At 40.8% G+C, this 16,245-nt stretch overlaps 1 protein-coding gene across 3 annotated transcripts in view; it reads right to left on the reverse strand.

Annotated features, from left to right (window-relative positions):
- TTC28 (tetratricopeptide repeat domain 28) overlaps positions 1 to 16,245 on the reverse strand; it is an 810,203-nt gene that overhangs the window by 422,962 nt on the left and 370,996 nt on the right. For all 3 annotated transcript variants that reach the window (XM_077461413.1, XM_077461412.1, XM_077461415.1), the window contains one exon: positions 5,797 to 5,944. In XM_077461413.1, the coding sequence (XP_077317539.1) occupies positions 5,797 to 5,944 (148 nt within the window). The remainder of the gene's footprint in view (positions 1 to 5,796; positions 5,945 to 16,245) is intronic.

A 16,245-nucleotide genomic window follows, 5' to 3' on the forward strand; every position in this document is an offset into this window, starting at 1 on the left:
AGCTTCCCCGACAGTGGCTGCCCCTGATTGCATGCAGCTGCTGTCCATTTGTCAATTTTCTTGGATTTTTCAAAACAAACTATGCAGTTTTGACTAAAGTTGAATAATGCCCTTGTGGTTGGTGTAGGCCATTTATGTATCTCATGAAGCCTGCTCTGAAAACTCGTAGGACGTTACTCAGCGAGGCCTAGCTTTTACTGCTCACCTCCACAATCACAGGAGCAAGTTCTCAAACTCTGAGTTCAAGGCTACTGCATCAGGAGAGACAAAGTCCATGTGAGGAGGTTTAAATCAAAGTAAAAGCTTGCTACTGTGATGTTAGAGGTGAACAGTAATAGCTAGGACTCACTTAGCAACATCCTAACTTCCAGGGAGTTTTCAGCCAAGGCTGCAGGAGGTAGGTAAATGGCCTACACCTATAGCAAGGGCATTATTCAATTTTGGTCAAAGCTGTGCATTTATTTTGTTTTAATCTACAGATGTGCCCCTTATCTTAATACACACATTTTTGATAAAGGTGAACTAATCCTTATAAGTTTCAGAATGCTGTCCAATTATAATTTTCGGAAAAAGGTTATAATAATTTGAACGCCCGTGACATCATGTAACTGAAACTATGTTCAGCAGCACACACCTACACTTCTTATTGTGGTGTCTATTTATCATCTTCATTCCAGTGGATGGAAAATAGTTGCATGGGACCTACTTCAGGAAACAAAGTCTGCAGACTACATTGCCAACAACTGGCAGATGGAAAGCCTGTGTATTACGATAAAAGAACTCTCCACAATTGAGAAGCAAAAATGATAAATGGTGGATTAAAAATAAAGCTAAGATGAATGGGGTAAACATGGGAACAGAATAGATAGATGGAAATAAAGTCAAAGATGTTTACAGTTTATAGAAGAAAAAACTTAATGCAGACATCTATCAGCTTTTTCCATACTAATGTGATCTAGCAAACTTGTTGATGACAAAGACGTATGAGGAAACAAAACTGAGGTCTTAGCAACAAAATCTATTAAATATCTGACATGAAACAATCAAGAAGAGGAATCTTGCTGACTGTAAATCCAAGTCTAAATAATATCTCTTTTCGTTCACACTGTTTATTGTAATAAAACTGGGGGCAGCGAGATCATATGACTGGATTGCCATTTTGACAAAACTATCCCCTTCATGATTGGTTGCTTTGTCTCCTTCATAAATTCTTTGTAGTCTTGCCTATAATACCACTCCTAGGATTTTTCTAGGTGGAATCATGGGAGTAGCATAAGGGGGTGCAGGGGTCACAATCACAACCCCGCCCCTAGCTCCAGGGGGCCCCTGCAGCCTCCCTGTCATATCATATCCTCCACAAAATACAGCTCCGATCTTCCCTAGGACCTCAAAGCCAGACTCCAGTACTGGGCTTCTACTTTGCCTTCCACAGTCCACACCCCTCTGTTCCCATTAGCTGGGGAGAAGCTGTGAGCAATTTCTGGAATGGAGAGGAGCATGAGGTGAGAACAGCCCAGGATGGGGAAGTGTCTGTGTGCTGTGTGCTGGCAACATATAATGGTAACCAAGCTCAGTGAGACAAGAGAAGGATAGTGCCATCCTGTAGATGCGATGGGATCAATGTCACTGGTGAGGTATGACACTGCTCATTGTCTCCTAGTCACCAGCTGGGATTCTCTGTACCCCCCACCCAGGGATGTCTACTTACCCTACTTCCCTAACAACTGGGGAAAAGACACACACCTCTGGAAGGCGAACTTCCCCCAACACCTGCAAACACTGACAGAGAAACCTTCAGAAATTGCTAAAACAAAGCCTTTCCCATTACAGCATTACAGCACTCTCTACCGTTCCTCCTCCGCAGGGCTGAAATCACATTCCTTTACAACACAGCCAGTTAGCCATGATCTGCATAGGGTGTATCTGCCTACTGTAACTACACTGCCGTTCTGACCAGAGAATTTCACAGGTCAGAAGGACAACATAAAAGCCAGATACACCCTGTGAAGACTGTGTGTAAAGGAATGTGATTTCAGCCCTGTGTAGTGTGCGGGGGGGGGGGGGGGGGGGGACTGTATACAGTGCTGGGATGGAAAAGAAGCTCTGCCAAGTGACCTGCCAGGGGTCCCTGTCCTCTGATTCTCCAATGGTGATCCCTGTCCTCTTATTCTCCAGTGGTAATACCTGTCCTCTGATGTAAAGAGGAACTCTGGGAATTCAAAAGCCACTTTGGGTATCTTGGCATGCGGTAGATGTATCTGCACGCATGTTGGAAGTAGTGGGGGGGCCCAGGTCAACTTTTGCATTCGGGCCCACAAAGCTTCAAGCTATGCCTCTGGGTGGAATCAACATACAGTCCCTCAATTTGATTCCATTACACACATTATATGACTTGATTGGACTGTATGAATGTGAGTTTGGCATCTAGACCCACTTTTTGTTTTTTTAGACAACGTTGTCTTTTTAAGGTGATGAAAGGTGGTTTTGGTATTGTATTTTTATTGCCCAATTTTTGAAATGAATAAAAGCTTTTTGTATTTATTCACACTGTTGTCTACAGACATCTCTTTGAGATCAATTATACCCCGGAGGGTCATAATTATGGTCCTTTTGGGAGTTTTCCTTATCTGCCTTTGTTTTGTTGACTGACTTTTTTTAATAGGTATGGAGCAAAAAGGAAAGTGCAACAGCTTACAAAACTGGAAGTTATCTCTTTGTCCTGACTACTCTAAGCTGCAGAATTATTGGTTGCTTTAACTGAAAATTCTACACTGTTTGCATCTTAATAAATGTGTGTTGATGGGATACTAGAGGGATGAGACAGAATTTCAACAACAGAGGTCCTCCAGAGACAAAGGGGTTGATTTACTAAATGTAAGTAGGCTGTTCACTTTGCAAGGGAATTTGTTTTCCCTGCATATGATTGTGTATTCTTTGCAAAATTTCACCACATTCACTAAGCTCTGTGGAAAATGGCCCTGCAAAGTAAGCAGCCTATTTGCCTTTAGTAAATCAATCCCAAAGTGTCCGGGGCCTACTCTAAGGTCTATTCGAATAGTTGGTAGCGACTTAGTATTAAACTGACAACATAAGCAAGGTCTTTTAAATTAACCATATACTGCATTTAGTCTTATAGGTTTGGGGAAGAATATTAGGGTTATAGTATGGGATAAAGGATTAACATGATCGGAAATAAGTTAACAGTGGGGGGTCACTTAAGTAAAGAGAAAGGGTAAAGGTATATACTTCACTATTAAGTTTGGAAAAAATTAATTTTTTTCTTCCTTTTAGGGGGTGGGAGAGGGGAGAGGCCATGGAAAATACCTAATATTTTACCTTTTTGATCCATGAACTATGTTGAATGTGGTGATTATGTGTTTTGTTTTATATTTATGTATGTTAAGCATGTTCAATAAGGTTTTGTGATGAAATGTTATGGAATGTTTTTATGTGGAAAATATCTTAATAAAAATTATTGAAACTAGTCTTAAGCTGGGCATGTATTTTTATATTTTCTTTGCACTGAAAAGATGTGCTGGCAAAGATTTCTATTACTACAACACGTACATGGGAACATTTGAATTCTACTAATCTCTATCAGGTCTAATTTGCTTTTTAAAGAAGAACATGTTCCTCCTTCTCTTTTCTGGTGGGCATTTTGCCAGTCATCCCTTAGGGCCTGTTCACATAGGCATTAATAGCAGGCATTTGGTAAGCCTTTGGGAAACATTTAAAACACTTACAAAATGATTTGCATAATATTGTGAATGTAAGGGAATTTTATCACATATTCGTGTTTGAGAAAAGCTTTCAATATCAGTTTATCATTTGGGAAGAGTTTGAGAAGCTTCTAATGTTCATTTGCTAGGATTCTGGAGGCAGTGGTTTAAATAACTAAGTGCTGACGGGCATCAAAAACACTTGTGGATGCATCATAAAATGTATGTCATTAATTAATAAAGGAATGAGGTGTTTTCTAATCGTCCTAAAGCGGAGCTCTAGGCTGCTTCAGAAAAAAAAAGTCAGCAGCTACTAATACTGTAGTTGCTAACTTTTAATAATAGGACACTTACCTGTCCACAAATCCAGCGTTATCTTCACCTGAGCCAATTTTTTAATCGGTTCTTGGGTGCTGCTGCCGCTATCTCAGCTAAGGGAAACAGCCAGTGAAACCTTGTGGCTCCACAACTGGTTCCCTACTGCGCATATGTGGAGCACTGCACTTTGTGAATGGCTCAGTGATGGGGGAAGGAAGAGGGGGGCCAAACTTCTGACTGAGTTCGCCGCAGTAATATCAGTTGGAATTGAGCGCGGGGGGGCTCCGTGAGCTCCATGAGTGAGATTGCGGGTCCCGCGGACTCGATGTCCGCAGGGATACCCGCGATCATATCATGGAGGGGAGGAATGGGGAGATGCTAATGTAAGCAAGCATCTCCCCATTCTGCCTAGTGACACTGTCACTGATCATAGCTCCCTGTAATCGGGAGCAGTGATCAGTGTTGTGTCACACACAGCCACTCCCCCCACAGTTAAAATCACTCCCTAGGACTTCCCTACAGCGCCACCTATTGGTTAACCCCTTCACTGCCAGTCACATTTACACAGTAATCAATGCAATTTTAATCGCACTGATCGCTGTATAAATGTGAATGGTCCCAAAAATGTGTCAAAATTGTCCGGTCTATAATGTCACAGTTATGATAAAAATCGCTAATCGCCGCCATTACTAGTAAAAAATTATTAATAAAAATGCCATCAAACTATCCCGTATTTTGTAAACGCAATAACTTTTGCGCAAACCAATCCATAAACACTTATTGCGATTTTGTTTTACCAAAAATATGTAGAAGAATACGTATCCATATAAACTGAGGATAAAAAATGTTTATTTATATATTTTTGGGGGATATTTATTATAGCAAAAGGTAAAAAAATAATGCATTTTTTTCAAAATTGTTGCTCTTTTTTTGTTTATAGCGCAAAAAATAAAAGCTGCAGAGGTGATAAAATGCCACCAAAAGAAAGCTCTATTTGTGGGAAAAAAAGGACGTAAATTTTGTTTGGGAGCCACGTCGCACGACCACGCAGTTGTCAGTTAAAGTGACGGAGTGCCGAATCGCAAAAAGTGCTTTGGTCTTTGGCCAGCCAAATCCTCTGGGGCTGAAGTGGTTAAAGACGTCTTTGACTTAGGCCTTGTTCACACCTGAGAGATTTTCTTCTTGAAGCTTGTAGCTCTAAAATAATCAACAAGCCAAATCCTATTCAATTCAATGGCCCCTGCTCACATCTGAGCGTTCTGTCCCCTGAAGCAAAACGCCCGTCACGCAAAAAGGTACATGGCAGATTGAAGACAGATTGGGCCCCATAGACTTCAATAGGAACGCCTGAAAATGTCCGAAATTTGCATTTTACAAGCGTTTTGTTGCATTTTCTGCTCAAACAGCAGCTCTCTACCCCTAGTCTCTGCCACCTCTCCTTCCTCTAGTGCTTTCTTTTGGCTAAACAAAAATGCCTGAAGTTATAAAACGCTGTAATATGCTTCTAAAACACTTCTAAAAACTCAAATAAAAACACCTGAAAGTAGCTCTGCTCGGGTGTGAATGCAGCCTTAATGCTAAACTAGCACACTCATGTATCCTTTGCTGAACGAGTGCACCTTTATTGGCCACTGATAAAGTCTTGTTGGACTGGGGGAAGATAAGTGACAAGGGCTTAGCCCAAGATCCAAATAAAACTGTTCTTATACAGGAGACAACAGATACTGAATATGTTCAGAGTGCAATGAATTTCACTCACCTCTCATAGGGGATTTCATTGCTGCTTCCACCATGCCTAGCAGCAGCTGTAAACTCTTGGGATCCTGAGCCAATCCGGATGCAAACGCAGCCAGGGCATCTGCATGGCGACCAAGATACTGAAGGGCGACACCCTGTCTGAAGTATGCCTAAAGACAAGAGAAACATCACATTTTAGCACTTAGAGCTGATCCAAAATCCCACTATGATGATGAAACAATTACAAGCAATAGAGACCGTTTATCTCGATGACATTTCTGAAATATACAATACATATAATATATATGTGGCATGTTTATGCACAATATATAATCTTTGGAGGCTATTTAGAAAGCAGCTGGTGAAATGTGGCATTTTATTTCAGTAGATTAAACCTGCTTTTACTAGTTTTCACTACTGTTTCTCTTATCAGTCTATAAACACATGAAATTACGCTTGGCGAATACATACACAGTAAAAAGGTGTTTTAATGCATTAAAACCTATGAAGGACAGTAAAACTATACCTCCCTGAGCGTCCCTCGGTTGAAAACTCTGAATTGTGATTGGTTAATGTAGGAAAACATGGCGAAATTGTGGAGGCAAAAATATAAATAAACAATACAAACTCCATTGTCTATCTCAGGAGTGAGAAAAAGATGGTGGCTACGCTCCTAGTGGGACCATGGAGAAGGAGACTAGCCACCCTCTAAGATTGAAGTTGGATCACAACAGCAAAACAAAAGGAATTTGTGGATTTGGAGGAGGCTGAGAGCAAACAAAGATATTTTATTTAGTAAAGAATACATACTTGAATATCATTTTTTTAAACCAGAGTTTAGGGTCACTTTAATTTCTTTATAAAGGTAGAAAGGTAGATGTTATTGTTATATTATGGTAATCAAATGCAAAAAATTACTGTGGACAGCAAGCAGCAGTGGGATTTATTTACTAAAACTGGGGAGTGCAAAATCTGGTGCAACTGTGCATGGTAGCCAAACAGGTTCTAACTTCAGCTTATTCAATTAAAGATTTGACAAAAAAACTGGAAGCCGAAGGTTTCTATGAAGAGCTGCACCAGATTTTGCGTTCTCCAGTTTTAGTGGCTCAACTCCACTCTGGGTTTCGGGTGAAATTTAGAAAAGTAATTTAAAGGCCAACTGAACTTTTCAGTTTCAGTCAGATACATACATTCAAGTTGTATCAAAACAAAGGTGTTCAAAGCCTTATGCCCTGTACACATGATAGGATTTTCCAACAACAAAACCATGGATTTTTTTCCGAAGGATGTTGGCTCAAACTTGTCTTGCATACACACGGTCACACAAATGTTGTCAGAAATTCCAAATGTCAAGAACGCGGTGATGTACAATACGTACGAGGAGCCAAGAAAAATTAAGTTCAATAGCCAGTGCCGTGCTTCTGCTTGATTCTGAGCATGCATGGACTTTTGTGCGTCGGAATTGTGTTGTCGGAAAATTTGAGAACCTGCTCTCAAACATTTGTTGGCGGAAATTCCGACAACAGATGTTCCATGGAGCATACACACGGTCAGACTTTCCGACAACAAGCTCACATCCAAAATTTGTTGTCGGAAAATCCTATCGTGTGTACAGGGCATTAGAATTAGATTTATTTGGGAAAAAATACCTTTCTCCTGCATGCTGCAGAGGAGGATCCCTACTCTGTGTGGGATCAGTGGTCTCCCTGCAGAGGTCCGACACACCCCCTGCTGGGGTTGTCAGCAGGTAGCAGCATGTTTCCTGTTTACAAGGATTAACAGTATCATCAGAAGTGTTTGCTTCTCTGTGGTCCACAAAGAGTGACTGGGCAGTGACTTACTAGGTAAATGGCACAAGTTGAAACTTTTTCAGGAAGGCTTGTAGTCCTAAGGTTTGGGTAACACTGCTTTCTGCTGTTCCCCTCCAAGTCACATTTGTTGCAAACATTTATACTGTTGTTGTGTATTGCAAAAGGGGAGATTTACTATAACTGGTGCACACAGAATCTGGTGCAGCTGTCCATAGTAGCCAATCCACTTTTAAACTTCAGCCTTGTTCAATTAAGCTTTGATACTAAAACCTGGAAGCTGATTGGTTACTATGCACAGATGCACCAGATTCTGCGTGCATCATTTTTTTGTAAATCTCCCCAAAAGTGTTTAATCCATAATGTCACTTTCTATGACAAGATCAGTTCTTCAGACATATGCCACTCACGTTTTGGACAGATAAGCTCCACCAATATATGTGATATGTTTAGTTTATACTGCAGTTATTGAATTTAATCCTATGGAGAATCTCAATGACATCTATATAGATCTTCTATCAAAGTACAAATTTATTTGACACTATCGCCCTTTCATGGAATTGTACCGAGTGACATCATAAATGTCTCTGTCTTTAATTACCCTGTCCTTTAGGATTTATTTCTTATCTTCTATGCTGCAGCAGTGAAGGCATTGTGCTCATTTTCTGCCATGTTTAAATGATGTATTCATTTCAGTGTCTGTCTGCCAGCAAGCACTTTCTGATCTCATATTTATTCGCTATATAGCACAATGAAAAAAAGTAGAACAGATCAATAAAATGAACAAAAACTATAACTGCTATGATCCCCTTGGATAATGGTTTATTTGTTCGTATCAGTCTTCACTCGACAATCAATGTTAATCAAGCCGCTACCGATTTTGCAGCTTTTATTTCAAATGAAATGTAATATTATCCAGTAATACACTGATGGATAGAGAAATAGGAAAACAATGGCAAGCAAGGTAAATGTGGTTATCATTCCCAGCCCTAAGGGAACCCTGAAGCACCAGTCTGCCATTCAGTGTCACTGTGTCCGCTCCACTACAAGTCAGACAGGTAATCCCTGACTAATAGACTGAATAACTGGTGTGGAGTCAACCCATGCTTACTTTTTATGAATAGCACCAAGAGACAAAGCAATGCGTCTATTGTATGGCATCCTAATATATATTTCATGTGTATGGATGCTGTCTCAGCTACTATGCAAGCATGAAGGTTTGGTTTTACATGGTAAATGTATTGTCCTAGGCACTACAGGGTTATTCAATACAGTTTTTGTACAAACAAATTTGTTCAAATACTCAGGATAGGTATACAATAAGATATAAAACAGCTGGGTTGGTATCAAACACTTGGCCTTAGAGGAGGACTCCATGCTAATGTGAAGTAAATATGAGTTTATATAGGGGACTGTTGAATTCATTAGACAATGAGAAAAAGCTAGATCAGGGGTAGGGAACCTCGGCTCTCCGGCTGTTTTGAAACTACAAATCCCATCATGCCTCTGCCTCTAGGAGTCATGCCTGTGATTGTTAGGGTCTTGCAATGTCTCATGGGACTTGTAGTTTCAAAACAGCTGGAGAGCCAAGGTTCCCTACCCCTGAGCTAAAGCCTAGTACAGGCCTACCCCACTTTTAAGTACACAATGGGGTTTATTTACTAAAGCTGGAAAGTGCAAAATCAGGATCACTTCTACATAGAAACCAATGAGCTTCTAACCCCAGCTTGTTCAATTAGGCTTTGGTAATAAAAATCTGGAAGCTCATTGGTTTCTATGCAGAAGTGAGCCTGATTTTTCACTTTCCAGCTTTAGCAAATAATCTCCATTGTGTTCTTAAAAGTGGGCTATGCCTGTATGTAAAAGAATATAGTCTTTGATTTTATTCTAGTAATAAAATACTTTTCTGATCTTTTTTCCACGTATTGGTGCATATCAGTGATGTTGCCCTCCTATAGCCTCTGCTGCATGGCATTTCTCGTGGCAGATTTCCTCATGGTGATAACAGCAGATCATGCCTGCCTAATATATGTTAAAACAAATATTTATAGTATCCATCAAAAGCCCATGTTAAAGGGTGACAACACAGGAGCACAGATGGTAAACAGGAACAGAGAGTTGCCACCTCAAAACAGGGAGTGCCTGAATAGGGCATGGTAAGATTACCAGATATTATTTTAAACACTTCAGTCCCAGAAAGATCTACCCTCTTCCTGACCAAGCCCTTTTTTTGCTATCCGACACTGCATCACTTTAACTGCGACATTGTACCCTAACAATTTTTTTTTTCCACAAATAGAGCTTTCTTTTCGTGGTATTTGATCACCTCTGCAGTTTTTATTTTTTGAGCTATAAACAAAAAAGAGCCTTCATGCCTCTTATCAGTTTGGTTGCCCTTCTCTGCACTTTCTCCAGTTCACTGATATCCTTTTTTGTAAACTGGCGCCCAAAACTGAACTGCATACTGTATTCCAGAGGTCTTACTACTCTCTGCCTGCAGTCCATACCTCGCTTAATACAAGAGAGGACTTGGCTCACTTTGGAAACTGCAGCTTGGCATTGCATGGTATTATTAAACATATGATCTACCAAAACAACCAGATCCTTCACCACTATGGATTCCCCCAGTTGCCCACAAGTGCATAACTTTACATTTATCAACATTAAACCTGATTTGCCACATTGTTGCCCAATTAGAAATTGCATTGAGGTCAGCTTGTATGTCATGCACCCTAAAAATATTGTAACAAAATGAATAACAGAAAATTGTAATAAAATTGTAAATTGTAGGGATTTACTTTAGCTGACACCCCAGTGCTTTTACTGTGAATTTGAAGATGAGTTTATCCACAATTCTTATAGCTACAAAAGTGAATGATAGCTTATTTTATGAAGTGCATTTTCTGCTTGTTTAGAATATATATATTTTGGTCTGAAAAGTCTCGGCACAGGTTTACTTTTAGTAGATTACATCCTAAATAAATCTAGCCATAGATATTTGCAAATTATTAAACTCTTGTATGCTCTTTTTTCTACCTAATGCTGCATAAAAGCTCCTATATTTCCAGACATGACATCAGTAATTGTAATAATTCTGGTGACATACAGACAGAGACACTGAACCCAACACTGTTTCATTGATCCATGCACTCTTAGAGTAACATCCAAATACTTCAAGAACCATAAACATCAAAGCATATTTTCTAAATGCACATGTATAACTGACGAGCTTTATTTAATAATTATGTGCATGTTTGATGGCTATGTCAACTATTGCATACATTTTATAAAAATCCTGACCCTACTCCATCTGATCCAGCCTCTCCAATGCTAAAATATCATACCTTTATCACACTCATATATATATATATATATATATATATATATATATATATATATATATATATATATATATATATATATATATAATATATATATATATAGTATGTACTGACAGCCAAATTTAGCAGATTTGGGCATTGGCCATTGGGCATGTCCAAGTAAACTACCTACATCACTAGACCAACTGAACTTTTGTCTTGCCTATCTGACATCCAGATGCTAATTTGATGTAGGATTCATTTGTAATGTATGTAAAAAATATTTAAAAGTGACCTCACTGCACTGAGTCCTGAACACATCCTAAGTCATCGACACATAATTTCCAATCAGTTTGATCAATGATCCTGTGCTTGGAAATGTTCTTATACAATTATTTCCACTCTAAAAAAACATAACTTTCACTTTCTCTATTAGCTCATCTCTCACAGGTTTTACCTTTTGTAACTCCCTGTTAGATTGTAAGTTCTGACAAGCAGGGCCCTCCTAAACCTCATGTATTATAAGTGTACTGACTCCCTGTAAAGTGATGTGCAAGCTTTTGGTGCTATATAAATCCTAATCATAGAAATAATAATCATATTACCTTACTGCCCTATTGCTGTGTGTGTGTTCCAATTGCCCATATTATACAAATATCTTTTTAAGAGCAGTTACCCTTTGCAACTAGTACAGTTGCATATTTCTAATTAAGCAAGGAACCTAGTTATCTAGCGCAGCATGGAATCTGGCTGCTATGGGTAACTGCTTCAGTTTTGCTTTAGCTTTATTTTCAAAATTTTTGTTACTTTTTTAAATGTGAGCCTGAAAATATTTTACATTTTGTTTACATCTAAAGTGCATAATCACTTGCCACCCAAGCCAATTCTGGCATTTCTCTCCAACATGTAAAAAATCATAATTTTTTGCTAGAAAGTTACTCAGAAACCTCAAATATTATGTATATATTTTTTTTTATCAGAGACCCTAGGGAATAAAATGGTGGTCATTGCAATATTTTGTGTCACACGGTATTTGCGCAGGAAATTATTCAAACGGAATTTCTTTCTTTTTTTTAAGAAAAAATAAAATTTCATGAATTAAAACAAAACAAAACACAATATTTACCACCAATTTTTGCATAATGTGAAAGATGATGTTAAGCTGAGTACATAGATACCTAATGGGTTATGCTTTAAAATTGTGGACACTCGTGGAATTGCACCAAATTCAGTTCTTAAAAATCTCCATAGGCTATGCTTTAACAGTTTTTACAGGTTACCAGTTTAGAGTTACAGAGGAGGTCTTGTGCTGGACTTATTGCTCTCTCACTTTAACGTTCATGGCGATACCTCACATGTGTGGTTTGAATGCCATTTACATATGTTGGCGCAACCTAAGTATGCGTTCACTTCTACATGCAAGCATGAGGAGATGGGGCACTTTAATTTTTTTTTTTTACTGTTTAATTTATTTTTACTCTTCCTTTTTAATCCTTGATTTTTTGTTCACTTGTATTCCTATTACAAAGAAAATAAACATGAATTGTAATAGGAATAGGGCATGACAGGTCCTCTTTATGGAGAAATTTGGGGGTCTCTGGAAAGTATGAGATAAAAAGTCTTTCCAGCTAAAAAAAACTGAACCAGAAGTGTTGACATGATGTCGCTTCTGGCCTCCTAAGGTCATAGTGAGCCCTATGGTAAGTGGAGTGGAGAATATATATATATATATATTGTGAGGGGGTTCGCTCGGTAGCGGGTGTGTGTGACCCCCTGGATGGGTTCACAACACAGTCAGGCACAGCAGACAGCGGTGTAGGTGCAAAAAACAAAAGGTCCGGTTTATTTAGGCTACATGCAGTGATACATATAACAGCCAAACAAAATAAAACAAGAAAATAAATCCTGGTCAGCTTGACCTCTAACTACACACGTAGACTCCCTGTCTAACAACTGGGTGCAGCCTTGTGCTGCCCCAGTCCCTGTCCCTATTGTAGGGGTTTGCCACACAGGCGTTAACTCACCGCACAGAACAGATCTCAGACTCCCCAGTCTATACACACAAAACTGGTTCCAGGATGGAGCATCTCCCTATGCATGCTGGGGTTTTTTGTAGAGGTCTTAATGAGCATACTTACTTCAGCTGGGCTCATTAACTCTTCCCCTCTAATTGTAAAAGTCTGCATAAAGCCTGAATCTAGGACACACATATTTCCCATCCTGAATACAACCAGGTGATTTTACCTGCGTGCTGCCACATACCCCCCCTCTTGTTTCAACCTTGGGGTTGTAACACAAGCAGCCAGACACGCATGTATCCGAGACAAAGCATCCACATTCCCCATTTTAACACCAGGGCGATGCTTTACTGTAAAGTTAAATTCCTGTAGGGCCAGGAACCACCTATTTACCCTTCTATTGGTCTCCTTGTTTTGAGCCATCCACTTTAAAGGAGCGTGATCAGTCACCAGGTCAAAGTGCCTACCTAGCAGATAGTACCGAAGGGAATCTAGAGCCCACTTCACTGCTAAACATTCCTTCTCAATCGTGGAGTAATTTACCTCATGGGACTTCAACTTCCTGCTGAGGTAAATGACTGGGTGCTCTTCCCCGTTCCAGACCTGGGATAACACTGCTCCTAACCCAACGTCTGATGCATCAGTTTGTACAACAAAGTCCTTAGAGAAGTCTGGTGAGTACCACACTGGCTGGCTACATAAGGCTGTTTTTAAGGACTGAAATGCTTCCTCAGCCTCTGGGGACCATTTAACCATAACCGACTCTTTCCCTTTTGTCAGGTTGGTGAGGGGCACAGCCTGAGAAGCAAAATGGGGAATGAATCGTCGATAATAGCCAGCGATTCCCAGAAAGGCTCGTACCTGTTTCTTGCTGTTGGGATGTGGCCAACTCTGTATGGCCTCGACTTTATTGACTTGGGGTTTTATCACCCCCCTCCCAATAGTGTACCCAAGATATTTGGCCTCCTCCTGTCCAATGGTACACTTCTTTGGATTGGCCGTAAACCCAGCTTCCTGGATAGAGTCTAGGACTGCTTGTACTTTTGGCAAATGTGAGACCCAGTCTGTGCTATGGATAATCACATCATCCAGGTAAGCTGCAGCATATTTATGATGGGGCCTCAGAATCTTATCCATTTTCCGCTGGAATGTTGCCGGTGCATTCTGTAACCCAAACGGCATTCTCTTATATTGGAATGCCCCATCTGGGGTTACAAACGCAGTTTTCTCCTTGGCCGACTCGGCCAGGGGAATTTGCCAATACCCTTTGGTGAGATCAAGAGTTGTCATATATCGGGCTGTTCCCAGCCGGTCAACCAACTCATCTATACGTGGCATGGGGTAGGTGTCAAATTTTGTAACTTTATTTAATTGTCTAAAATCGTTACAAAACCGCCAGCTCCCATCAGGTTTGGGCACTAGTACAATAGGACTGGACCAGTCACTCTGGGACTCCTCTATCACACCCAATTCCAGCATCCTTTGAACCTCCCCACGTATTGCCTCCCGTCGGGCCTCTGGTATTCTATAAGGTTTTAGTTTTACCCTTTCTCCTGGCGGGGTGATAATGTCATGCTCTACGCCAGATGTTTGTCCCGGAAGCTCAGAGAAAATCTCTTTGTTACGAAGTACAAACTCTTTAACCTCCTGTTGTTGGGGTTTCGATAAGGTGTCTGCTATTCCAACCTCAGGAACTAAGCAATCAGGCTGTACTTGTGACAAAGTCTCTGCGACTAGGGATTTCCTATCCCTCCAGGCTTTCAGCAGATTGACGTGATAGATCTGCTCCGGCTTTCGCCTTCCTGGCTGTCTAACCCTGTAGTTCACCTCACTAATTTTTTCAATTACTTCATATGGACCTTGCCATTTGGCCAGAAATTTGCTTTCAACCGTAGGGACTAGCACCAAGACCCTATCCCCCGGGGAAAAAGTACGTGTCTTGGCCCCACGGTTGTACACTCTCTGCTGTGCTAACTGCGCTTGGGTTAAATGTTCCTTTACAATTGGCATTACCTGTGCAATTCTATCTTGCATCAGGGCGACATGCTCAATCACACTCCTGTGAGGAGAACTCTCATTTTCCCAAGTTTCCTTGGCGATATCCAGCAGCCCTCTTGGGTGTCTCCCATAGAGCAACTCGAAGGGTGAGAAACCCGTAGAGGATTGGGGTACCTCCCTAATGGCAAACATCAGATAGGGTATTAGACAATCCCAATTCTTTCCATCGCTATCCACCACCTTCTTTAACATTTGTTTTAGGGTTTTGTTGAATCTTTCAACCAACCCATCTGTTTGGGGGTGATACACAGATGTACGCAATTGCTTCACTTTGTACAACTTGCATAATTCTTTCATAACCCGGGACATAAAGGGTGTACCTTGGTCCGTAAGCATTTCCTTACAAATACCCACGCGGCTAAAAACAAGGGATAGCTCTTTGGCTATGGTTTTGGCCGAGGTATTTCGGAGAGGAATTGCTTCCGGATAACGGGTGGCATAGTCCAATATAACCAAAATGTACTGATGCCCCCTAGCAGACTTCATTATCGGACCTACCAAATCCATTGCGATCCTCTCAAAGGGGACCTCAATGATAGGAAGAGGTACCAGTGGTTTACGGAAATGTGGCATAGGTGCCGACTTCTGACACACAGGGCAGGAGGAACAATAATTTTCTATTTCCTTCATGACCCCAGGCCAATAGAATCTCTGCAATACCCTCTCTCTGGTTTTCTCTGTCCCCAGATGACCTCCCAGAATGTGTCCATGAGCCAATTCTAACACCAACTTCCTGTAAGGTTTGGGCACTACAAGTTGCTCAATGGTTTCTTCTGCCCTTTGAGCCACTCAATATAGCAGGTCCCTTTCCATAGTGAAGTAAGGATAAGGGCAAGTCTTATCTGGGTTCACTAACTCGCCATCTATTTTCACCACATTTTCCCGTGCCTTTATTAGGGTGGGGTCTTTTAACTGTTCTGTGGCAAAATTTTCCCTGTGAACCTCAAGATCCGAAAACTCCACAGACGGCATGTTTTCATCTGAGGATGTTGGCTCCTCCCCAGTTTCTCGAGTTTCCCCCGCCAATACCGACAAGGGAAATTCAGGAGAGTCCTCACCACTCCCAGAGGAATTCTGGTCATCTTCCTGGTTTATAGGGGCACCAATGGGGGCCTCAGGACAATCCCAGAGTTCCCAGAATTTTGGAAAATCCCTTCCCACAATAGCATCATGTGGTAACTGAGACACTAACCCCACCTGATGAGAGAGGTTACCTTTGGGGGTCTCAAAAAACACTGAAGTTACAGGATACTCTCGGGTGTCCCCA

This window comes from Lithobates pipiens, unplaced genomic scaffold, assembly GCF_037356315.1.
Source record: "Lithobates pipiens isolate NorthernLeopardFrog02 unplaced genomic scaffold, aLitPip1_a1.2 Scaffold_3, whole genome shotgun sequence".
Taxonomy (NCBI): domain Eukaryota; kingdom Metazoa; phylum Chordata; class Amphibia; order Anura; family Ranidae; genus Lithobates; species Lithobates pipiens.